At 41.5% G+C, this 26,046-nt stretch overlaps 2 protein-coding genes across 2 annotated transcripts in view; both read left to right on the plus strand.

Annotated features, from left to right (window-relative positions):
• Positions 1–26,046, plus strand: part of rps27a (ribosomal protein S27a) — a 263,072-nt gene that overhangs the window by 135,326 nt on the left and 101,700 nt on the right. The gene's annotated exons all lie outside the window — the stretch shown is intronic.
• LOC139210755 (echinoderm microtubule-associated protein-like 6) overlaps positions 1–26,046 on the plus strand; it is an 85,266-nt gene that overhangs the window by 30,265 nt on the left and 28,955 nt on the right. Inside the window, exons 7-22 of the mRNA XM_070840901.1 lie at positions 5,560–5,633; positions 6,100–6,227; positions 8,351–8,488; positions 8,580–8,721; positions 8,916–9,030; positions 12,869–13,081; positions 13,173–13,340; positions 14,376–14,482; positions 16,760–16,878; positions 17,733–17,919; positions 18,326–18,431; positions 19,133–19,226; positions 19,687–19,787; positions 20,590–20,792; positions 24,496–24,607; positions 25,439–25,566. Coding sequence (XP_070697002.1) covers positions 5,560–5,633; positions 6,100–6,227; positions 8,351–8,488; positions 8,580–8,721; positions 8,916–9,030; positions 12,869–13,081; positions 13,173–13,340; positions 14,376–14,482; positions 16,760–16,878; positions 17,733–17,919; positions 18,326–18,431; positions 19,133–19,226; positions 19,687–19,787; positions 20,590–20,792; positions 24,496–24,607; positions 25,439–25,566 — 2,135 coding nt within the window. The remainder of the gene's footprint in view (positions 1–5,559; positions 5,634–6,099; positions 6,228–8,350; positions 8,489–8,579; positions 8,722–8,915; positions 9,031–12,868; positions 13,082–13,172; positions 13,341–14,375; positions 14,483–16,759; positions 16,879–17,732; positions 17,920–18,325; positions 18,432–19,132; positions 19,227–19,686; positions 19,788–20,589; positions 20,793–24,495; positions 24,608–25,438; positions 25,567–26,046) is intronic.

Raw genomic sequence — 26,046 nt, forward strand, 5'->3', positions numbered from 1 at the left:
GTGTTTGTTTTTTCCACTGACAGACTCAGATTGTTATTCTCTCGGTGTCTGACAACATTATCGTTATATCACTCTCTTCAAAGACACCAGACTCCATTGACAAAAACAGTAATTTTACCTCACAGAACACAGGAGTTGCTGGTCTAGTGCTGCCTCGACCGGTTAACTGGTTTGTGTTGTTTGATTTTACACAAATATTGTGTTAGATTGGAACTAAACCACCGAATAATGACACTAAAGTCACACACCTACACACAACAACACAACAACTGATGTATTTTTGTATTGCAGTTGCCCCAAAGGATTACGTTGCAGCCATTGCAGCCCGTTTGACGGCTGCTGGCTAAAGTAATCTACAGGACCAATTCCAACACTTTTTGTACCTACCAGTCATTTAGACACCAGAATATGTACAAATAGGGCCCATGTTTAAAAATAGTTTTCATTTAAGGTGAGTTCAGAGAAACTTTCCTATATCAGCAAATGCATCTAAAAATACAACATCACACTGAAGAAAAGTGAGCATTTTTTAGTGAAGGGGGACTTTAAATATCCATCAAAGCTCAGGGAACAAAGGAGAGTGTTCCAGTGAAAATAATTGAACTATGTTTCTTAGCTGGAGTTATTTTAACATTATACTTGTGATTTATATTATAATTTTTTGCTGTTTGTGATTAGAAATAGAATCCAGACTTATTTAAGCCTCAATTCTTAGATATATGGAAGCCACACAGTCTAATTTCAGTATCACGTCAATCAACCAGTCAATCAGTCTGTATTTGTATAGCACTTTTCATGCAAATCAAATATAACAGAAAGTGCTTCACTCAAAAATACAATGACCCCTATTTAATAAAGCACTCAATAAACACAGAAACTGAGGAAGCTCTGACAAACAATTGGGTACTAGCTAATTTTCCTGTGCTCATTGATATTATGGTGATCTACAGACACACCCCTGCCCCCACTCTTGACCACTGATGGGCAGTAACGCGTTAGAAGTAACGCGTTACTGTAATCTAATTACTTTTTTCAAGTAACGAGTAAAGTAAGGGATTACAATTGCAAAAACAGTAATTAGTTTACTGTTACTTTCAGGCTGCGCTACTGCGTTACTAAATCGTGATTTTGTTTTGTGAGACTGTCTCGTGACAATGACGTATTAGCGGCGCGACGTCAGTGGTAAACAACAGACAGGTGAAGTGAAGAACAACAGACAACATGGAGCGCGGGAGAGAGCAGGAACATACAGCGTTTAATGGTTGGAAGTACCGGCATTACTATGAGTTTGACTCGGTAAAAGGTGACAAAAATATTAGCGTCCGCTGTTCACTCTGCGTGGGAAGAAAACTTTTATCCACATCAAAAAATTCCACCTCAAATTTAACCAAGCACCTAGCTAGCCGGCACGGGAATGTCAAACCCCCGGTTCCCCCCACCGACATGCCCGCTGCGGCTACCACATCCAGTTCCACCGGGCGAAACTTGGAGGGCCCCTCTCCTGCTAAACAGGTGAAAATAGACTTGAGAGCGACAGGACTTAGTGATGCAATGTGCATAAGTTTATGTGCATAAAGTTAAAAGACTGAAACTGATAAAACAAGTTTTAAAAAAGACAGTTTCATTTGATTCAATTTTCTATAATGGAATATGCAGAAAGAATAGAATTAGGCTGAAAGGTCTATTGCTTTATAGTGTATTCAGGTTGTGCATCATGTTTTTGAAAAGTAACTGAGTAAAGTAATTAAAGTACCTAATTACTTTTAAAAGTAAGTAATCAGTAAAGTAACTGGATTACTTTCTTGGAGAAGTAATCAGTAATCAGTAACTTATTACTATTTCCAAGTAACTTGACCAACACTGCTCTTAACACACTAGATTCAGGCCCCGTCCACACATACACGGATATGTTTTGGCCTCCCGTACACAAGAAAATGGCAGAAAACAGGTCTGGCTCACTGAAAACTGACCTCAACTTGTACATGGCAGTTGTTATTTATTGGACGTGTGCCATGAACCCAAGATGGCAGCTACAAGTTTACAAGGCGACCAGCTTCATCATTACAACACTGTGCGGAGACCAATATATTGCATCCAGTAGTTCTTAATCTACCTCTCTGTACGTAGCTCAACGTACATCGCAAACATACACTCACCATGTTCTTCTGTGATGTTTAACATGATGTACTATCACCACCTGCTGGCCCGGTGTGCTTGTGCGAGCATTTTAAAGCATTGCTTTTGCATTGTCGTGTCTAAAGCACTGTTGGTGTGAATGATATTTTTTTGCAAACAGATGGGGAAAATGTTTTTAGAAATATCCGTATATGTGTCGGCGCGACTTGAGTCTCTGCTCTGAGATTGATTACAGTTACTCTGCGCATCATTGCATGTGGTATCAGTAGGCTGGGTGGGTTTCTCTAATAGGAAAGACAGGACAGGCATTGGTTTCTGTTTATTCAAAAAGTCCCTAACAGCAGCTTGTCATCATAAATCAATATTCAGTCTGTTTTAAGCGTATTCTCGAGATCATTGAAAACGAGGGCATGCCCTCACTGATTCACTGAGATTTAAATAAAGGTTGAATGAATGAATGTACGAATGAAAATGAATGAGAGCTCTGGCCTTTGCATCTTTCGGCTAAAAACACCCTGCCTGGCTATTTAAACCTTTTATCTAAACCTGAATAAACCCACAGAGGATAAATATCACCATATCTGTTTTCTAAAGGCAAACGCTGCATGCCACCTCCCCTCTGCCCCCTGCAGAATGAAGGAAAGAGAAGAGAAAAGGTCATTTTGGAGTCAAAGACTCTCCTGTCAGCTGAAGTCTCATCTGAATTCGTCATCCTCTAGAAAGCTTGAATCCTTCATCTCCATCTCAGTCCTTCTCTCTTCCCCTTGAAGATATTTGAAGACTTCTTCTGTCTTTAGTCGGAGAGAGGAATGACCTGATTTCTCTTTCTTTTCTATGACAGCGTCTGGGAAGTTTTCAGTAACAAGGATGTAAAAGTCTGTCTCCTGTCGTCGGCAGGAAACAGAAACTGACCTGATTTTGGTGAATGTTTGAACTCCTCTTCTCCTCTTCACTCCTAAATGCCGTCCCCAAGCAGGAGGGAGGCGTATTCCTCTTAGAAAAAACATGCGGGGGTGAACCATTTAAGCCCCTGGCCTCCTTTTTAAGTCTCCTCTCTAAAGATTTCTGGAGAGGAAGTTAGAGAAGAAAAGACCAAAGAAGGGAGGTAAAGGTTTTGTCATCTCAGTTCCCACTCAGAGCTGGAAAAGGCCTCATTTTGGAGAAGTCACTCCTCCACCTCTCAGAGAGCTTTAGAGGAGGCTCAGACTGCAGAAGGTAGCATTTTTTTTTTAGGCTACATCCACACTGATGCGTTTTCATTTTAAAAGGCACAATGTTTGCTATGTTTACGCCGAGCATCTTCACTACCTCCCTAAAATGGAGACTTTTGCAAATTCTCCTGACGATATTTTATTTTATTTGGTAACAGTGAGATTAATGAGGAAATGGAAGGAAACGGAAACGAATGACCCAGACGTCTACATTCACTTCCTGATTGGGTCACGTTGGATCAATCACAGCGTCTCCTTCCCTGATTCGTCCCTTCCCTATCACCTGTCCCATGTAGAAACCCGAAGAAAACAAACGTCAGCCTTGACTATCAGAGACTAACTCATCATGGATAACGAATTACAAGCGTTGCTGACTTGTTGTCTGTGCTCGCAGCTTTTGTGCACTTAAATTGATGGACTGTCTTCCCCCTCAGTGTAGGCGGACTTAAAGCTCAAGTAGGCAGTTTATTTTCTAGTCTAAAAGAGAGGTTTAAAATAAACACAATAAAACACGAGTGATTATTGGCGAAGAGCTTTAGAGATGAAGAGAACTTCACTGGCACTAATACTAAAAGTTCAACATTATTCCCAACATTTCGACTTGAAAAATATAAAGAATCTTCTGACTCTTTTTTTATTTCCCATTAGGCCTGGCACCAATATTCTTCTGCACAAAGGAACTGAGAAACAGTGGTTTAATTTTGATGATCTCCTGAACACTTCAGGGCAAATAAGTCAGATTCACAAGAGAATAAATACCGGTATTCTCTGTCAGAGGCAAGTATAGCGAGACATTTGTTCGAAGCTCCACTTCCACACTGCTGACAGATAAAAGAGCCTGAAAAACAATGGAGCAACCTGAGACTGAACATTAAAAAAATCTCAGTGAGGAGCATAATAAAGTAAATAAATCAAAGTCTTGTTTCTCAGGAGCAGAGTGTGTGGAGGAGGAAGGAAAACTTCAAATTGAAATGTGAGCAAGATATAGTCGTTCTTTTATCACTGTTCTTTCCTCTGGGCGGTTTAGAAGTGATTTGCGGTGAAGTTTTCCTCTCTGCTACTTTCTGGCTGCTATAAACACCTCTGAGACAACGAATCAGAAATACTACGCCACTCTTACACTGCAGGAAGTCTCACCCAGTTATTTCCAATTTTCCTCATAAACCCCTCTGGTATCAGGTCGCTCGTGAACCCCCAGAGAGGAGTTTCTAACAAAGTTACACAAAACATCACACACCAATTCATGCCATCAGTGACAGATAATTGGCGAGAGCTGCGGTGCTGAACGGCACTGCTAATTAAATCTGAGCTGCAGGGGAACAGGAGTACTGAGAGGAAAAACTCAAGTCAGTCAAGTCATATGGCGTTGGAGGCGTAGCTCATTCCTATGCAAGTTGCTCAGTGGCGCATCAAACCAAAAAAGTTCTACATCCTGGATCTCAGCATCTCAGGTCAACAAAGCCACTAACGTCCAGTTAGAAAACCAGACAAGATGGTTTAAGTGAGAATAAAACCAAAGTAACCACACAGGAAGTAAAAACAATTAAAGTTTTGGTTTTAAACCATTGTTGTGAGGACATTTTGCCGGGTCCTCACAGCTTTAAAGGGCCATTTGTGGGTTAAGACTTGTGGGTTAAGGTTAGAATTAGGTTAAGGTTAGGGTAAGGGGCTAGGGAGCGCATTAGATCAATGACTGTCCTCACAAAGATAGAAAGACAAGAAAGACAGAAATGATTAAAGAAGAGCTGGATTATGTACGCAATGTTATCGTATGTGTATTTTCAACGTGATATAGATATTTCACTTTTTGAAGCCAAGAGGTTGAATCAGAAACCATCAAAAATCATCGATCTTACTCCGTCCCCTCATTTCCTCCCATTCCCTGTTCTTTCTTGACCTTTATTTCCAGCAATCCAACCTCAGCTTTTCTTTTGCTCTGTCTTTCTTTCCTCCTTCCTCCATCCTTCACATTTCCTCTGCTCTCCTCTTTTTTTACTCAATCACAGTTTTCTTTGTGATGTGAAACAAGATTCCAGATGATCACAAGCTGCTCCGACCTCGATCACTGGTGCTAATACAGTTACATTACAGTTACATTTCAATTAGATTCACTGTTCATTTATGTTACAGCTCCTTCCTTCTTAAATAATGTTAATAGTTTTTGACTGCTGATCTAATCTTCCTCCTCCTCCTCCTTCTCTTCCTCCTCCAGGTCTATCTATTCGCAGCGTCTGCTGGCGAGCTGACCGAATACTGGCGGGGACGCAGGACAGCGAGATCTTCGAGGTTAGGAGACAAATCCCAGTCTGCTGCTGCTCCTCCCAGCAGAGACGTTTTTAAAACCTTTTTATTCCAAGTGGCTGAACGCCGGCTCCTCATTGGCCCGCACACACTTTACCTCACTATAACCAGTGTGTATATGACACAATACAGACCCCATTGATTTAAACAGTAATTTTACCTCGCAGAGCGTGAGAGTTGCTCGACTACTGCTCCACTGATCGGTTAGTTATTTTATGTCATTGTGTGACTTTGCTTTTTTAAAGGCTTAGTATCAACATACTTTGATTAAAGGATTATGTCGCAGCCATTGCAGCCAATTAGGCAACTGTCGGCGATCTATTGGACCAATTCCGACACTTTTTGTATCTAACAGTCATTTAAACATTAGGATATTTAAAAGTACGACCCAGATTTTTTAACAGATGTCCCTGAAGGTGACTTTGACTTGCATCCATTTGTGTTCGTCCAGGTGATGGTGAGGGATCGGGATAAGCCGCTGCTGATTATGCAGGGACACAGCGAGGGCGAGCTCTGGGCGCTGGATGTTCATCCCAAAAAACCTCTGGGTGTCACCGGCAGTGACGACCGCTCCGTCAGGTCAGTTTCAGGAACACACATACTGGACGCTACCTGCTACGCTGGAGGGTCATGTTTAGTGTTTGAGTGACTTCTGGTGTGGCGGTTTCTGCTCATCACCATCATCTGTTCACTGTTTTCCCTCAGTGTTGCAGGAGATTCCTCGGAGACCAATTATATATCATATCATTATACAAATACAGCAAGTAATACAGCAGCAGTAAAGACAAAGAAATATGCTGATGTGACTTCTGCTGTCTGCTGACTAATGCAGCTCCTTCATTTTTTATAGAATATAATCATATTTTCATTAAATTGGCCTTTTGTTACAACAGCCAAGCTAACCATTCTACCGGGGCATTTATTCTGTTACAATGATTATCAAATTCAACAAGGTGTAGCTGTGCTACAACCACTTTGGAGGCATGTTCCTAAAACTACATTTCTTTCTTGTGGAGAATTACACCTTACCGTGTGCAGGGAGCACATTTGTCGATGGTAAAAATGGAAACGATGGCAAAAATGCTGGTGTTTTTCTGAGAAATTCTGGGGCCGTATCCACAAAGGGTCTTATCTCACTACCAGGAGTTCTAAACGCTGAGAAAAGTTAAAGTCAAGTTTCCTCTTCAGACCTTTCCACGAAGCTGCTGAAAACAACTTTTACTGAGGAACTCTGAGATCTCCTATGCTAGCAAAAGAGAAGAGGCCAGGTTGACCACGTTGCCATGGATTATTTAAATGCTGAGGCAACAAGGCTTATGACCGACTGAAAGTGATTTAGGATTCCTCTGTACTTCCTTCTGGAATTTTTTTGTAACTCACCCCTTTAAATTATGTTAAGGCTTAAAGTTATGTATAATTTCAGCCTGCCTCTTTGCCCATTTTTGGATTAGCCGGGAGTAGGTGGAGTCAGGCACTGCCAAGATGGTGTCCTCCAGAGAGCCTCCCAATGAGCTTGATTTTGGGATTTTCAGAAACCTATGGGTGATGTCACAGAGACTACGTCCATGTTTGTGTCTATGTCTATGAATCAGAGCGACTCCAGTCCTGTTGAAGTACGGAGTCTAAATTTTTGTGAGTCATTTTCAAAGTGGTCCATTGACCTCTGACCTCATGATGCTCAGTGTACAGTGTAAAAAAGATAGTGTCGGTCTATAGTGTGTGTACGGTAGTTAATTAGGTAGCGTGTTAGTGTGTAGTGGAGGCCTATGTTGACAATAAGCAAAAATACCAATGTGGGCACTGGGGAAATATTTCTGTTCTATGAAATCTTCATCACACTACTCAGAAAAATGAGGCTCGCTCAAAAACTAAAATATGCAAATGATTCAAATGTTATGAAATATTTTGCTTATGTTTCTACATTCAGAATTGTTTTTGATCTGTATGCTTTGTGTCATTAGTCAAATTTTAATTAAATATGGCACAATCTCAATACTTTTATCAATGATTATGGTTTATTTACTTTTTAGCTTGGGTTGTACAAATCTGGGATCTGAAATTTTTGAAGATACTTCAAGAAATGACGTCACAATTAGCAAAAATACCAATGTTGACACAGGCGGACCATTTAAGTGCCAAGGTCCGGGTCAATGTTGTGATCCTCGGTCGAGTTTACTGGCTACATTTTTTAACAGGTAATTGTATTGGAAGATGCAAGTAAACATCCAAATATTTCCCTGGTTGGTTGCTCTGTAACGTCACTGTTTACAAACAAGCTAAAAAGAGAAAACAGCTGCTGCTGTAATAACCATCCAAATCCTGAGTACTACAATCCATTGTGTAGTGTTTTGGCCTCTGATAAGTCTTTAAACTCATTAATCTGTTACTCAAACTGGACCTCCTGGATTATGTGTCATGTCTCAGCGGTATGCAGTTATGCAGCACTCCCCCACCAATGCAGCCACCTGCACTGTTTTTGGTCTGAATCTCCACTCACTCTTTGACCTAAAACATAGTTTTAAAATTAGGACTGACATGAAGGTTATTCTCCTAAATCAGACACATGGTCTTTAAAACGCTGTAAAAAAAATGGGCTGAATTTAGATCCGAAGCCCTACAGGTTTATGAAAAAAGTTTAAGTTAGTCATGGAAAAAGTCTGTAAGTGTGTGTGTGTGTGTGTGTGTGTGTGTGTGTGTGTCAGGTTGTGGAGTTTAGTGGATCACGCCCTCATCGCTCGCTGTAACATGGAGGAAGCGGTGCGGAGCGTGGCATTCAGTGTGGATGGATACCAGCTGGCTCTGGGTATGAAGGACGGATCCTTCACTGTGCTGAGAGTCAGGTACACACACACACACACAAAAACACACGTATATATACATACACACACACACTGCTGAATGTAATGGGATGTTTACCTCTGTCGGTCTCAGAGACATGACTGAGGTCGTTCACATCAAAGACAGAAAGGAGGTGATCCATGAGATGAAGTTTTCTCCAGACGGAGCGTACCTTGCTGTCGGCTCCAACGATGGACTTGTGGACATCTACGCTGTCGCCCAGAGATACAAGAAGGTAGGGTTGGAGGTCAGAGAACTTGTGGATGTGAAAACTTGAACTTAAACAAGTTAGAAAACAGCCATCATGATCACATAATTGCATCAGACATTGAAGCTGATGCTGAAAAAGCTCCTTTTTTTTAACATGCATGACAGGCCATGTTGCTTTCCCTCCTGTAGTTTGACTGGTTATTTCCTGTCTGCCTGCAGGTAGGAGAGTGCAGTAAATCCACCAGTTTCATCACACACTTGGACTGGTCTCTGGACAGCAAAATCCTGCAGACCAACGATGGAGCCGGAGAGCGCCTCTTCTACCGAATGCCCAGTGAGTCTCTGTGGTCGAGCCTAATGTTCCAACAATGTTAATGAATTTTGCTGCTTTTCCATATTAGTGGCCAACAGTTATGGTTGTATTGTAAGGCCTAGATACCAAACAGAAAATGGCGTTCTGTCCAATGAGAACTGCTTGAGAGCTTCTCGGTGAGGTTTCAGGTATGCAGCCTACTGAATAAGTGCATATGCAAATATGGTGAACAGTTTGTACCACAGTGTGGACGGTGACCTTATTCAGAAGATAACTTGTCTGGGTTTTGGAAAACGATTAAATAAAGATTAAACCCCCATGACTTAAAAATATACAACACAAAAAGTAATTGACCATGTTTATAGCTGTAGGGGATACAGTGGTGTCTATGGAGAAAATGTTTTTTGGGCTGCAGGGGATTTTTTGTTGCTATAGTACTGTGTGTGACCACAAGGAACATGGGACATTTATTCTATCTATTCATTGACGGTTGTCAACGGCGAGAGACAAATGAAGTTTTGATCCAGTTTGAATTGTGCCATAAATTACACTCATGATGTTTGTCAGTTTAAAAGATAATCTTACAGTCAAGAAAGTTGTGGTAAAACTGTTGAAATGTAAGACAAAGAAGACACAACCAACGGTCGCACAAGTGGCGTCAAACTACGACACACCACTAAGCTACGATGTGTGTTTTGTATGGGGATGTAGTCACAGGAGCAGGAGGAGTGGTCTGCTCTGCTTTGGCTGATAAAAGGATCAGGAGTTCCTGGATAAAACATAAGATATTAGATTATTAGTATGTGGAACATAGTTAGCAAGTTAGCTAGCTAGCAGGTGATGTACATCTTTGAAAATTAGATGATGTAATGAGCAGTTTCACCAAGCTAAATCATTCTTTAGCATCTTTACACCAACTGAGACTTTATTGTGTTTAAGTGTTTCTCACTTATTTTTAATTAAGGTTAGCTTGCTAAGTTAGCTAACAACACCATTAATCAGAGACATATCATCATACTGTAATCACGCTAACACATTAGAAAATAAATGTCACTATGAATATAACAAGCATATCTTTACTCGTGTCACTGTAAATATAAGGCATGTAGCTAACTAGCTTGCTAACTCCTGCAATGATTCTGGCATTTACCCTTTAGGAGCTGGCTAGTTAATGTCTACAGGGGCCCTGATCTCCTCTCTTGCCAATATTATGAAAGAAAACGGTTTCTAGATATCACTTTAGCTTAATGTCCAAGAGTGGGCCTGAAAAAATACATTTGAGAGTGTGTACACGCCAAGACACACTGCTGGATACCAGTGGACACAGTCGAAGTCATGCATGTATTCATAAACTGAATAAAACTGAAATTCTCCAGTATACCTGCCAGAGGAGGCACACACACACACACACACACACACACACACACACACACACACACACACACACACACACAGACACACACACACACACACACACACGCACACACACACACACACACACACACACGCTCACACACACACACAGACACACACAGACACACACACGCTCACACACACACACAGACACACACACACACACACACACACACATACGCTCACACACACACACAGACACACAGACACACACGCTCACACACACACACATTCACACACACACACACACACACACACAGACACACACACGCTCACACACACACACACACACACACACAGACACATAATCAGAGACAAAAGAACTGCAGAAATGTTTTTTAAAGTTAAAATCCTGCAGATCTCAGTCTGGTTTGGCGACACTTGTGGTTACCATGGTAACAGTAGGTGCAGATGCAATACTTTCTTATTGTAATCTGGGGGCAGCAAACGCTTTTTGGGCTGGCACTCTTGACTTTGTTGTTTTAATAAAGACGTCAGTGAATAATCATCCTTTTCCCATCATGCAGTGAGACACAGCCTGTATTTTTCCACACAGCAGCAGGACGCAGTAACAGGAGTCGGTGATGTTGGAGATGTTCAGCCTGCAGTGCTTCATCTGACAGTTCACTGACTCTTCATCCATCCCTGACAGATTTGCAATTGATCCACTGACAAAAAAAGGCTAAAATTGTCTTGTTTTGTAGACGCATTCCTTCCCCAATTCCCAATTGGGATCAACACTAACCGCAGTAACAAAAAAATGTTTTTTCCTGTGCTCTATCACAACAAAAGCCATCCCCTTGATAAAATTACATTGTATTGGAGACCTCCCAAAAAACTCCACAATTTTTCAACCTGAGCCCAACCCCGGCCAAAACTAACACGTGTATCATTTTAAGCTCTCTGTGATGTGCTTAAACACACATGCTACTAAGAGGTCAATTCATAGGCCTCAAACATAGCTACCAGTGCCACTGACAATCATATTAATACAGACTTTTGATTGGATGGAAGTCTATGAGAAAATGAGCCATCTTCTAACATGATTTATTACCTCAGTAAACATGAGTTCATGGTCTCGTTTAAAGTCTTCTTCATCACAGCAGGATGTTCATTTAGTAAATTATGGTCCCATTTAGAGGAAAATAGACCAGGAAGAGGGGAGGCTTTAGGGCAGGACTACCTGCTGACTAACCAATCAGAGGCGGATCATGCCTAAACCTAACCAATCCCAGGTGAGGTCTTCACGGATTGAATGTCACTCTTGGTTCCAAAACCAAGATGGCAATGGTCAAAATCAAGCCAAAGCAGCGGTCCTCACATCAAAAAGTGACGTCACAGTGGCTACGTCCACTTCTTATGTTCAGTCTATGGCAACTGTAGCATGTATTGCATGTAAATAATATATGTATGCATAATGTTTATCAACTAATATCTTCAGCTTTTCTATTTAACACTAACACTACAAGTAAAGAACTTTAGAACTAAGTATTTTAAGGAGCAAATAAAGCACAAATCAAGGATAAACAATAACAAATTAGTGAAGAACTGAACTGATGTTTCATTAAGCAATGTTATATTTTCCTCTTCATGAAAATTGACATAGAAGAGCGACAGGGAAGATGAGGAGCTGAAGGTTCCCTAGTCAGACCCAAACCACAGACTTTGCAGTTATATGGTTTGTACTGAATCATCACAAGGAAATCTAATTCTATCAAATTTATTTTCTACCTGCTTTTTGTGTTGATGATAGATCAGTATGTTAAACAGCAAGGAGCTCAGCCTTGTTGATCCTAAGGGCTTATTAAAAAAAATAAAATCCCAAGTCTGATGGGTTAACGGATCTCTACACTGCATTACAAGCAGCATCGTTTCCTATGAATTCCTCGTCCATGTGAAGTCAGTTTGAGTCTGCTGCAGGAGTGGACAACAAGGGAAACACTGAACGGCTAAAGAATGCCGACCATAAAAGATAGGGTTTGATATAATGAAAACCTTCAGGATTTTTTCTCTCAGGTCAGAAAAAGGAAAGAAAACGAGTCAGGAAGATGGATAATGGATAAAAGAAAGAATGAGAAAAGAAAGGAGAGATGAGATCATACCATATCTTTGATGACAGAGCGAACTGAGAACACAAGACTGTGGGAGAGTGTGTTTGTGTGGTGCTGATGTAACAGACTGTTCATTGTCTCCACACAAGACTTCAAGAGAGACTCTCGGCTCCGAGGTTCGACTCAGCATGGAAGATTAAAATCTGCACCATCCACACAGTCCTTTTTTTGTCTCCTCTGTCTGTTTCAAATGATTATTATTGATTAAAAAAAAACCACCTAAGTAGGCTGTTTGTTATCATGAGCATCTACAGAGAGATGAACTGGCGCATGCTAATATATGAAAAAACAGTGAATTTGTGATTCACACACATTTGTCTTTGACTCTCCTGCAGTGGGGAAGCCGATCATCAGTAAGGAGGAGGTGAAAGGTCAGTGCTGGGCATCCTGGAGTGGTGTCCTGGGCTCAGAGGTCAGCGGCATCTGGCCTAAATACTCCAATCTCACCGAGATCAACGCCGTGGATGCCAATCACGCTGCTGGAGTGCTTGTTACCGGAGACGACCATGGCCTTGTTAAGCTCTACCGCTTCCCCTGCTTGAAGAAAGGTTTCCACTTTTCTTTGTCTTTACTCTCTTTTACTCATTTTTACTCTGCTTGTTTTTTATAGTTAAGTGTGTTTGGTTTGTTTTCTCCAAGGAGCCAAATTCAAGAAGTACATTGGTCACTCAGCCCATGTGACCAATGTCCGTTGGTCACATGACCTGCAGTGGGTGCTGACCACGGGTGGGGCTGACCACGCCCTCTTCCAGTGGAGGTTTCTACCCGAGTCGGTCATGAACGGAGGCCTGGATATCAATATACAAGGTGGGTAAACAGGGTAGAGTTGAGTAGGACATCTAAAATAAGCCGATTAGAGCCTGAGGAACTAGGTAGAGTCTTTAAAGGGCTCCAGAGGTCATTGAAGGGGTTTCTGGGGTCCTTTTAAGAGTTCTAGTGGTCACTAACTGGGCTGTGAACTCTCATGATGTGGTTCCATGTTGTTTTGATCAGGATATAGAAACTGCTGTGAGACACACACATTCAGGGTTCTAAAGATGGTTTTAAAGAATAACTCTGGTATTTTTAAACCTGGGCCTTATTTTTACATATTTAATGTGTATAAATGACTGGTAGATATAAAAAGTGTTGGAATTGGTCCAGTAGATCACCTCAGCTGGCAGCCGCCAAACAGGCTGCAACGTAATCCAGTTAGACAACTGCACCTGATGAAAGTACGTCCACTGTTTTTGCCACTGACAGGCTCAGATTGTTATTCTGAGTACATTATGGAAAGGATCCCTACAGAGACAGACCTAGAAGATCCTTTTAGTTTAACCACAAACAGCTGTTCTATCGCTCTCTTCAAAAACACCAGACTCCATTGACAAAAACAGTAATTTTACTTGGCAAAATAGAGGAGTTGCTTGTCTACCACTGCCTTCATCAGTTGTGTGTTACACAAATTTTGTGTTCGATCAGAACAAACGCTTTGAAACACCAAAGTCACACAATAACAAAAACAAATTGTATGATCGAGGCAGCTGTAGACCAGCAACCAGAAACTACTGTTTTGTCACTTAGAATAACAATCGGTCAGGCGCAGCTGCCCCAAAGGATTACGTTGCAGGTGATCTATTGGACCAGTTCCAATACTTTTCGTGCCTACTATTCATTTAGATATGAATATGTACAGCTCTGTTTGTCCAGGTTTTATCATGGAGTTATCCTACAACCTAAGCTGAATTAATAAGTAATTCTGTGGTAGTAATTTGAATTTGCCGTTTGCTTTTACTTAGTTCACCAATTTGATGGTGTGAATAAGCAAGTAAAACAGAACATGTCTGTCTATGTCCTCTGTAGACAGCCATGGGGACTCCAACAGTGAAGAGTCGGACAGCGACGTGTCGGATGTCCCGGAGCTTGACTCCGACATTGAGCAGGAAACACAAATCAACTATGACAGACAGGTACGATAAGAAGCATCTGTATGGGTTGTTTCCATGGCAACCCACAGTCCTCTGAGCAAGGCATTGAGCCCCTTGGCTGCTCCGACGTGCCTCCACAGAGCAGATTTTGACATGTGTGAATGTTGTTTAAACTGTATCAGCTCCTCGTTCGTATTCCCATCAGCCACAATGCGGCAGGGCTCTGTGTGGTTGCCATGGTGCTGCTAAAGCACGCCTTATCTCCAAAGCCAGCTGCTGCCGGGCGCTGCTAGTGTGCAACAATGTGCTGTGCACACAAAGTGTGTGTGTGTGTGTGTGTGTGTGTGTGTGTGTGTGTGTGTGTGTGTGTGCGTGTGCGTGCATGTGTGTGACAGACAAAGATACAGAGAGTGCATGTGTGTTTAGATTTACCAGAAACCCAAAGTTTAATTGGAACGAGATGGAAAACATGGATTATTGTTGATTTTGTATTCCCTCATTATTTCCCTTCCCTCTTCCTGCCTTTTTGCCTATAACCCCCCTTAGTTTCCTTGTTCTAGCCATCTTCCAACTTACTTTTCTTCCCTCCTTGACTCTGCCTGTTTCTGTTGTAGCCGTGCTTGTATCCTTGGTCCATACCAAAATATCTCCACAAATATTTGATGAATTGTCAGAAAATTTTGGACAGACCATCGTGTGTCATCATGAAGGTCATATTTTTAGATTATTGGTTATATATTTATTTGGAAGGATAATTCTGGAATTTTTAAACTTTTTTTTAACTTGTTGGTGTCTAAATAGTAGTAGTAGTAGTCGTAGTAGTAGTCCAGTAGATCTCCTCAGCCAGCAGCCACCAAACAGGCTGCAACGCAATTCTTTGGGGCAACTGCACCTGATCAAAGCACGTCCACTAAAAGTGTTTGTTTTTGCCACTGACAGGCTCAGATTGTTATTCTAAGTGTCTAGCAACATTATGGAAAGGATCCCTACAGAGACAGACCTGTAAGATCCTTTTGGTTTAACCACAAACAGACGTTATATCGCTCTCTTCAAAGACACCAGACTCCATTGACAAATATTTTTGTCATCATTTTACCTCCCAGAACATGGGAGTTTTTAGTGTCATGGCTGTCTTTTAAAAAGTTAGTGTGGATCTGAATTAACTCTTTAAAACACCAAAGTTACACTAACTGAACGAGGCAGCAGAAGATCAGCAATTCAAGGTGTTCTGTGAAGTAAAGTTACTATTTTGGTCAATAGAGTCTGGTGGCTTTGAAGAGAGTGTTTTATAATGACTTTCACTCAGAATTAGATTAATTTGGTCCAACAACATTTGGAAAGTCTAGAAGATTAAATCATTAAATCATTAAATCATTCAACCCCATTTTTTGGCTTCAAGCGCTACTGAGCAACTTTCATAGGGATGAACAGGGTCCCACCTCCAACGCTGTATCCATCTCTCTTTATACATCCATGGTGCAGACTGGGCTTGCATCTACCAAGGAGGAAGAAGAAAATGTGTTTTATTGTTTTCTCATTATTTGTCTTTAAGATACAGTGAAGAAAATGTGGGAAAAGTTGTGTAGGAAACAGGGAGTCTGGATTCCAGTCACAGTGAAACGAAGTATAACTCACCGCACTGATCCTCCATGGCACTCCAGAAATATGCAGTTTTGTAAATGGAAAGCAGTATGAAAGTGGAGCGCTGCCAGTCCTGAACCTCCTGGGAGCAAAGTCTCTCCCTGTGAAACTCTCAGACGACTGAAATGCGCCAACTCACCCTCAACAGAATAATTTGCATGAAAAATGAGCAGGCGTTGCCTCTGCTGAGGGCGAAAAACACTGCAGAGTGTGTTCAGTTTCATTCTCTACCGATATAGAGATGCAGAGAAATGTGTGGACAGTAGAGGCCTTATGCCATTATGTTAGATCATGTATTGACGATTGCGTTGTGATGAAGGCTCTTCAGGAGATGGTGTATGATTTTAAAACAAAGATGATGAAGGAACAAAAGGAAATCTCTGCCTTTTAGATGCTGATGATCTTGACACTCTGTAGTGTCAAAAAAATATTCATTGTGCAACATGAAAAAAGATTCTTCATCTTACTTCAATTTTGGGGATAATCAGGCTCTATATTTTGGAACTACGTCGCCATATTGCTTTCAGAGATGCGAACAGGCCATATAGTGTGATTGAGGGAGTTTGCTGTGGCCTACAACTCTGAAAAATCAAAATAATCTGTATGTTGTTTATTCTGTCCAGCACTTTCATATATGTGTGTGTGTGTGTGTGTGTGTGTGTGTGTGTGTTTATGCAGGTGTATAAGGAGGACCTGCCTCAGTTGCGGCAGCAGAGCAGAGAGAAGAAGCAGCAGGTTGGATCTCTGAAGAGACAGAGAGGACCAGACCAAGGCCTCCGGCTGCAGTTTGTGCATGGGTAATAGATCAGTGTGTGTGTGTGGTCTTGTATTTGCTACATATTGAGGACCATAATATCGTTTTTAACCAACAGAGTGAGGACATTTTTGGGCAGTTAGGAAATTTTGGCCAGTTCCCACAGTTTCAAACGGCTGTTTTAAGGTTCAGACTTGGTTTTAAGCTTCAGGTTAGAACTGGGTTTAGGTTAGGGTTAGGGTAAGGGTTTATTTATTTATCCATTTTAATATTTATCTGCCAATCACTTAGATAGTATGATATGTACAAATGGGGTCCAGGTTTAAATATACTCAAGTTCTCATATAACGTTTCCAAAGTTTTATTGCACTATCATCTCTATGTTATAACAGACTGGGCTAGAACTTGATTGATACAAATTCTCCTTAATTTTCCAAAATAAAACATGATTCCAGTGAAGTGTTTTATTATGAAATACACTAATAATAGACTCTCACTATAGGGACCTACACTGAGAGTGAGATGTCTTAGTCTTATGCTTAGAGTTTCATGAAGATGTAAACCTGTGATAGAAATAATGTACTTTCATGTTATACGACAGTATGTTCAAAGAAAACTGTGAAATTTGCTGAGAGACGAGATTCTACAGGCTTTCGGAAATGTGTTATTCAGTACCGATGAGCCTGATAGTCACGCAGATGCATGTGTTTACCTGTTGGATCAGTTTACTTGTACAGGTGTGACAGCAGATGTAGTAGAAGAGGAAGGTCCCACTAAAGCTGCACTGTGTCAGACTCTTTATAAATTACTGAGCTCTTATGTTCAGACTGTATGTGTGCGTATGTGTGTCTGTGTGTGTGTGTGTGTGTGTGTGTGTGTGTGTGTGTGTGTGAGCAGGTACCGTGGGTACGACTGCAGGAACAACCTTTTCTACACTCAGGGCGGGGAGGTGTTGTACCATGTGGCAGCAGTGGGCGTGGTCTACAACCGGCAGCTGCACAGCCAGCGCTTCTACCTCGGCCATGACGACGACATCCTGAGCCTCAGCATCCACCCACTGAAGGACTACGCTGCTACGGGACAGGTACACTCACACACACACACACACACACACACACACACACACACACACACACACACACACACACATACACACTCACACACATGGTCTTTCTTGTCTCTCTATATTTGTAAGGACACTCATTGACAATATGCATTACCCTAACCTAACCTTAACCATCACAACTAAATGCCTAATGCCAACCTTAACCTAATTATAACCTTAATCTTAAAAGCAAGTCTTAACCCTCTTTGAAGTTGTGTGGACCAGGAAAAAGGTCCTCACAATGATGGTTTAAAACCAAAATTCACGCCGCTTTACCTCTCTCACACACACACACACACACACACACACACACACACACACACACACACACAAGATCCAGTATATTTGAATTAAATTAATGAAAAAGTGTGATGTGTGTGTGCAGGTGGGAAGGGACCCAGCTATCCATGTGTGGGACATCCAGACTCTGAAGTGTCTCTCTTTGCTGAAAGGTTTCCATCAGAGAGGAGTGTGTGCTCTGGACTTCTCAGGTACGCTGTGTGTGTGTGTGTGTGTGTGTGTGTGTGTCTGGTCTGGTTTAAGTTTAAAGTTCCTCCCCAGATTCCCCATTTTCCCTCCACTTTGCAACAACTTTGTAACAAATAGAATATGATGTAATGAGGTATGACAGCACTAAAAGGTATAAATGTAATCACGATATATAATTTGATATTTTCTTCAAAGTGACCACCCTTTGCTTTGATGACACCTTTATACTCTTGGCTTTCTCTCAGTTAGCTTCATAAAGTCGTCACCTTTAATGGTTTTCACTTAGTGCCTTGTCAAAGGTTCATTTATGGAATTTCTTGCCTTCTTAATGTGTTTGAGACCATCAGTTGTGTTGTGCAGAGGCAGGGTTGGTACACAGGTCTATACAGTGAAAAGCCCTATTCTTATCCATATTATGGCAAAAACAACTCAACTTAAATATAAAGAAACGACAGTCCGACAGTCCATCACTACTTTAAGACATGAAGTTGAGTTGATACAACACCAAAGACACAGAAGATCATCATCAGATGTTGAAAGAACTGCAAATAGTTGTGATCAGGGTTCAGGTCTGTCCACTCAGGTTTTTTATGCTTTCCCCATTGTGTTTTAGCCAACCACAGCTGGTCGTCCAGCAGGAGTTTCACTCTCTGGGCAGTGAAGACTGTAAAGACCTTCTCTGATCTGCTTTCTCTCTCTACAGCTGATGGGAAGAGTCTGGTGTCAGTGGGAGTCGACGATGGACATTCGATAGTAGTCTGGGACTGGAAGAGGGGAGAGAAACTGGCTACTGCTAGGTACTGTAAGAAATACTACTATTACTACTTTAATAAACCCTAAGAAACCCTGCAACAGCAGTCAGAGTGAAAACTACAAAACTGAAAGGAAAAAGATGATTGCTGGAGTCTTTGTTTGTTTTGTGCTTTTCTTTTTCCTGTTTACTGTTGTATATTGTTGATCTATGGCATTCTAAATGTATGCATGGTTGTATGTATGTGTTTGGTTGTGATTGTAAATGTCCATGTGTGTATATAGATATACGTATAGCTTTATATTTTTAGTTTCATGATGTATAATGATGTACATACTTAGATTTTTATTAAATCTGCTTCTTTTCAGTTGTTAACTGTGAGCATGAATTTAAATAAACTGTAAAAAAAAATTGTTAGTACTGTTAGTATTTATAATTTTCATTAAGTGGAAGCCAGAGTACATCCCGTGTTCCTTCTGTAAATACCTGTGTGTCTCTTTCTGCAGGGGTCACAAGGAGAAGATATTTGTGGTGAAGTGTAATCCCATACTGATGGACAAACTGGTCACTGTGGGAATCAAACACATCCAGTTCTGGCAACATGCAGGTAAAAATGCAGGAAGGATGTTTAGTCCACATTACTACTGTGGTGTACCTAATTCAGGTCTCTGGTTACTGCAGCAAAGTAGTTTTTGTGTATTTATAATATGGACCCTTAACATGAGGGTTTCCCTGAAGATGGACCCAGTAGTTAGGAATTGGTCCAGTAGATCGCCTCGATTAGCAGCTGCAAAACAGGCTGCAATGACTGCAGCGTAATCCTTTGGGGCAACTGCACCTGATAAAAGTAGATCCACTGAAAGTGTTTGTTTTAGCCACTTACAGATTGTTATTCTCTTTGTCTGATAACATTATGGAAATGATCTCTACAGAGACAGACCTGGAAGATCCTTTTTGTTTGACCAGAAACAGCCGTTATATCGCTCTCTTCAAAGACACCAGACTCCATTGACAAAAACAGGAATTTTACCTCGCAAAACACAGGAGTTGCCAGTATAGTTGCTGCGATTTATGATGTTTTAACTAGTTAGTTTGCATCTTTGAAACGACTGATACAATGGCTGTTTGTGGTTAAACTAAAAGGATCTTACAGGTCCATCCCTCAACATTGCAGCCATTGTAGCCTGTTTTCTAGCAGCTGACTGAGGTGATCTACTGGACCAATTCCAACACTTGTACCCACCAGTCATTTAGACGACTGAATATATGAAACTAAGACCAAGTGTAAGAACACTAGAGTTACCCTTGAAGAACAAAATGGTTAAAATAATTACTGTGGCTGTGGTTTTGTTCTCAGTGATCAAGGTTATCAGTAAATCTGTTGGAATATTTCTCACTCTATCCTTCAGGTGGCGGCCTGACCTTCAGGCGTGGTGCATTCAGGAGCGTCAGTCGGCCAGAAACCATGATGTCGGTATGTTACGGCCGCAGCGAGGCGCTGGTTTTCTCCGGCGCCGCCACCGGAGATGTTTACATCTGGAAGGAACCACTACTCCTTAAAACAGTCAAAGCCCACGATGGACCAGTGTTTGCCATGTTCTCTCTCGACAAGGTGTGTGTGGTTGCGTGTGAGATGCTTTTACTTCATTCAATAGGCTGGTGGTGCTTTGGCGAGAAGCTTGCACTCAATAGAGACAATTTGGTTCAAACTTTGTGCCCCTCCTGTTTAAATCAATCAATCAACTCAAATCAATCAAATCAAAGCATTGATGCTGCTGGAATTTGCGTTTATCTGATCATCTTGAAAATAATTTTAAAAAAGAAAAGAAAAAAAAGACCAAGTCTTTCTCCATAATTACCATATTCAGATGTTTTCTTCTGTATAAAAACATCTAGTGATTGGATGCAATGCAAAAAGCTAACAGCACAATGTCTCATGGTACAGATTTACAGAAAGGGAAAAAAAACCCTGATCAGATTTATTGCCAAGAAATTTAAATTGCTATCAGTGTTATATACAGTAGGCCATTTGTTAGCTTGGACAGAGGGTATGGCCCAGTGGGAGCCCGGCACACTGCCATGAATATATTAGTGCACACAGGACACACAGATCCAGGACACTGTCGTTAATCCACCAGCCTCATTCAGTTATTTATTTTGTATTATTGTGTGACTTCTTAGTTTTAAAGGGTTAGTTCAGATCCAACACCATATTTTAGCAACACACAATAACACAAGACCAGCAGCTACTGTTTTCAAAGGAAAATGTCAATGGAGTCTGGTGTCTTTGAAGAGAACAGTTTTAAGGCTGGTTCTGGCTAAACAAATAGTTCCCAGGTTTAGGGCCCAGCAGCCATGATGCCCACAGTGTGGGCTGCTTCATGCTGTTTCCACGCTGATGGAAGCTCACAGACCAACCTGATGTTACTCACGACGACGTGTTCATTTCAAAACTTTTACTGATCGGCAAAGGGAGCAATCACAACGGCTCAGCTCAGCTCCTCGTGCAGTGATATCACTCTTAGCATGTCTGAGCTTTTTTTGTGTGTGCTCTATCTGCCAGAGTTCACTTGTTCACTGTAGGTAATCCCCCTTCATCCCCCCTCAAATAGCTTCCAGGTCATATATAAATGGACATGATGAACTACGAACCATCAGTTTTAAAATCTAAAGTGAATTAATACCAGCCTGATATCAGCTAACAGAATATCATCTTTTTACATAATGTGTGTGTGTGTGTGTGATGGCTCACTGCAGTGTTCAGAGTGAAACAGGTTTTGATTAAACAGTGTGACTGGTTCTCCAGACGATCCTCCTCCTACTAATGATCCCTCTACACTCTGACAGCTCTGTTTGGTTGTGTGTTTGTGTGTGTGTGTGTGTGTGTGTGTGTGTGTGTGTGTGTGTGTGTGTGTGTGTGAGTGTGAACACACTCTACTGCTGCACTCTTAGTCTTAGTCAATTCTAACCAGTGCATTGGCTAAATGCCCAAAATCTGAATGTAGGCGAGCAGACGTGTAGTATATTCACATGTTTTTTTGCTGTCAGTGTTTCTTCTTCCATCTGTTTTCTTCTCCCTCCCTCCATCCCTCCCTCTCTCTGTTCATTGTTTTTACTCCCGGTCCTCATTCAGTACATGGCTCTCTCTCTTTATGTAACAGGATTTATAACAGATGAGCCAATAGAGAGGCAAAAAAGAGAGTCTGGATTTACCAAAAAACTCTTAAATCCACAAAACCTTGTTTCTTTGTTAGTTCACATTTACCCTGATTTTATCTTGCATGCTGTCATATGTTTTTGACTTTTTTTTCACAACACCTTGTCTTTCTCTAAGCACAATGCAGATTATAATCATTGTTAAAACCCAATTCAGTGGCTTGTCAACACACATTTGAGCTTTAACAAGGATCTCAGTGTCTGGACACTTCAAATCATGTCAGGGCCTTGTTTCTGCAATGGTGGCAACGTGATCCTTATGTCCACTACGTCCACTTTAACCACAAACAGCCATTATACCACTCTCCTCAAAGACACCAGACTCCATTACATCATTTTACTTTGCAGATCACAAGAGTTGCTGGTCTAGTTGCTGTGAGTCTCGTGTTTTAACACATTAGTATAATCCAAACTAACCTAACTAATCACCAAAGTCACACAATAACACAAACAAACTGACCAATCAAGGCAGTGACAGACCAGCAATTCAAGGTGTTTTACGAGGTAAAATTATGTTTTTGTCAATGGAGTCTGGTGTCTTTGAAGAGAGCAATTTTAAGGCTGGTTGTGGCTAATGAAAAACAGGTCTGTCTCTGTAGGGATCCTTTCCATAATGCTGTCAGACACTTAGAATAACAATCTGAGCCTGTTAGTGACAAAAACAAACACTTCTAGTGGACGTACATTGATCAGGTGCAGTTGCCCCAAAGGATTAGATTGCAGCCATTGTTTCACAATCTACTGTACCTATTTCAAAACTTGTTGTACTTATCAGTAGTTTACAGCAAACTATGTACAAATAGTTCCCATTTTTAAAAACACCAGAGTTATCTTTTAAGGCTTGGATGAGTCCTGCACTGATTCATCATCACACTCCTATAACATTGTCAAACTCACAAATAACAGTTCCTTAAAGAAAAGTATAAAAATCCATGCAGCAGAACCAGAAATATGTTTTTTCATTCCACACACACTTTTTTTTCTGTCAAAACCTGGCGCCTACATTACCTACAATGCACCTTGACTTCTGAAATTTCAGTCAGAGATTTGGGTGTGTTAGGCTAATCCTCCCTTTTACTCATCGAGCCACTTAAGAAGCTCCAGAATCTGCTGGAGGGACCAAAAACCTCATGTTTTATTCAAGTTTTTATGGTTTTGGTTAAATTTTATTTTGTCCATGAACTGATTCTTGTTAAGAGATGTTATATCTGGAAAGTATTTGACAGGACATTCTTTCAGAGTAGAATCATTGACCACCTCGTCCCTGTCTTCATTATAAGAAGCTGTATTTAGCTAGAGGATATCTTTATTATGATCAGCGTTCCCGGTGTCACTGAATGTTTTATGACTCTCAAAAAAAAATGAAGTGTAAAAACAGACATTTCCAACTCAACAAAGACTGTGTGAGAGTCTTCAGAGGAAAATTCAAACAGATGTGACGATCTTAGGCTGAGTGGGAGGACCAGAGATAAAAACCTGTCAGGAGGATGACAAGACTGAAGGAGGACAGCTGACAGCTCTGACAGAGGGAGAGGAGGAAAGAGGATGGAAGGATGGAAGGAAAGAGGGAGAGAGGGAAGACAGGAAGGGAGGTGGGGGTAGGAAAGGAGGAAGTTAGTGTGGAAGAAAGGAAAGGAAGGAGGGAGGTAAGGAGGGTTGTGGAAGGTGTTGTGAAGGAGTGATGGCGTGAAGGTGAGGTGTGATCGAGGGGTGTGAAGTGGTGAAAGAGAGGTGTGAAGGAGAGAAGGATCAGTACGAAGGAGGCAAGGATGGGTGCGAAGGAGTGAATGAAGGTTGTGAAGGAGTGGTGTGAAGGAATGATGAGTGAAGAGAGAAGGATCAGTGTGAAGGAGTGATAGAGGGGTGAGATGGAGCGAAGGATGAGTGCGAAGTAGTGAATGAAGGGTGTGAAGGAGTGAGGGAGTGAAGGAGGGGTGTAAAAGTGCAAGGGGAGGTGTGACAGCAACAGCCTCACAGACAGCTGACGTGTTCCTGCCTCGTCTCATCAGAACAAAGATCTGTTCTCACTGCTCACTGATTCTGATCTTTGAGTATGGATCACTCTGTGACATCAACAAAAAACATAATTTTCTCCTCAGGGCTTTGTGACGGGCGGAAAGGACGGTGTGGTGGAGCTGTGGGACGACATGTTTGACCGCTGTCTCAAGACTTACGCCATCAAGAGAGCAGCGCTTTCCCCGGGCTCCAAAGGTAGACTGTCGCCACATAATTTAAAAGGATAGTTCGGACTATGTGAAGCCATTCTCTCTTTCTCTTTGATTGTTTCAAAGCCACCAGACTCCATTGACAAAAACAGTAATTTTATCTCACAGACTTCGGGAGTTCACTGTAATACTAACACAAACTAACTAACTGATGGGTGCTGTGCTAGATGAGCAACTCCTGTGTTCTGTGATGTAAAATCACTGTTTTTGTCAATAGAGTCTGGTGTCTTGGTTGTTCCAGTGGCTTGGCCTAAGACCCACAGCGAGGTCTCGTTTAGCCGCTTGCTGGAGCAGAGTTATTGTAGCTTTTTTAGTTTCCAAAGTGGGTTTGCTTGTTTCAGTTTAGTTAAGTTTGTATTAGTGTCAATGGTAGTTTTTTATTGTAATATGTGGGGTAATTGGCAGGGGCAAATTTGGTTATACAGCACAAACAAGGCAGCTGACTCCCAGTCATGTCAATGTCCCAGTCTCAATAAACCGGTGCACCAATGCCTCTTCAGATTGGGAGACAAAGACTCAATCTAAAGACATTTCCTGTAGATTTTAATTTTACTTTAACTAGAACTGGAGGGACACACAGTTTTAGTTCACTATAATACCCTTGGCCAGAGGACCTGAGGGGTCTTTGTTTTTAACTGTTAAGTGTTGAAATCTGAAATCTCTATCTGTCCAACACTGCCATCAGGTGGACACATGGGGACTCACACCTGTCTGTGAAACTACATGACTGACTCAAAGGACTATATCCTGCGTGTATGTCTGTGTGTGTGTGTCTGTGTGTGTGCGTCTGTGTGTGTGTGTGTGTGTGTGTGTGCAGGCCTGCTTCTGGAGGACAATCCATCCATCAGGGCCATCACTCTGGGTCACGGTCACATCCTGGTGGGAACCAAAAACGGAGAAGTTTTGGAGATTGACAAGACCGGACCCATGACCCTGCTGGTGCAGGTGTGTGTGTGTGTGTGTGCAGGGCTTTTCAATGGCTTTTCACAATGCACCAAGGAGAGAGCCCGTTTAGCCTTGTGTTTAGTTGGTTTTCAAGAGATAAACCTGCTCTGAAGCAGGGCCAGCTAGCCCTAGGATAAAGATGGGGGTTTTGTCCTAGGGCTAGCTGGCACACTTGGAATGTGCCAGGACTGTGCCAGTGTGAAAGCCATTGTGTGTTTGATTTAAACGCAGCCAATTTTTTTCCTTTTGACAGTGAATATTTGTGGTGACTTTGTGCTCATTTCTATCTGGTTCAAAAGAATTTTGTAAACTTTTATGGGTCAGAGTAATTTTTCATGTTGCTCTCGTTTTTGCAATAAAAGTGGGCAGGTGAGTAGGCATTTTAATAATCAAACATTTACCAAAAAGAGGAAGGTAACAGCTGTAACAGCTACTTCTCAGTTGCTAGCTAAAGACGTGTGGCAGTTAACATAAAACCTT

This window comes from Pempheris klunzingeri, chromosome 12 (genome assembly GCF_042242105.1).
Source record: "Pempheris klunzingeri isolate RE-2024b chromosome 12, fPemKlu1.hap1, whole genome shotgun sequence".
Lineage (NCBI taxonomy): Eukaryota > Metazoa > Chordata > Actinopteri > Acropomatiformes > Pempheridae > Pempheris > Pempheris klunzingeri.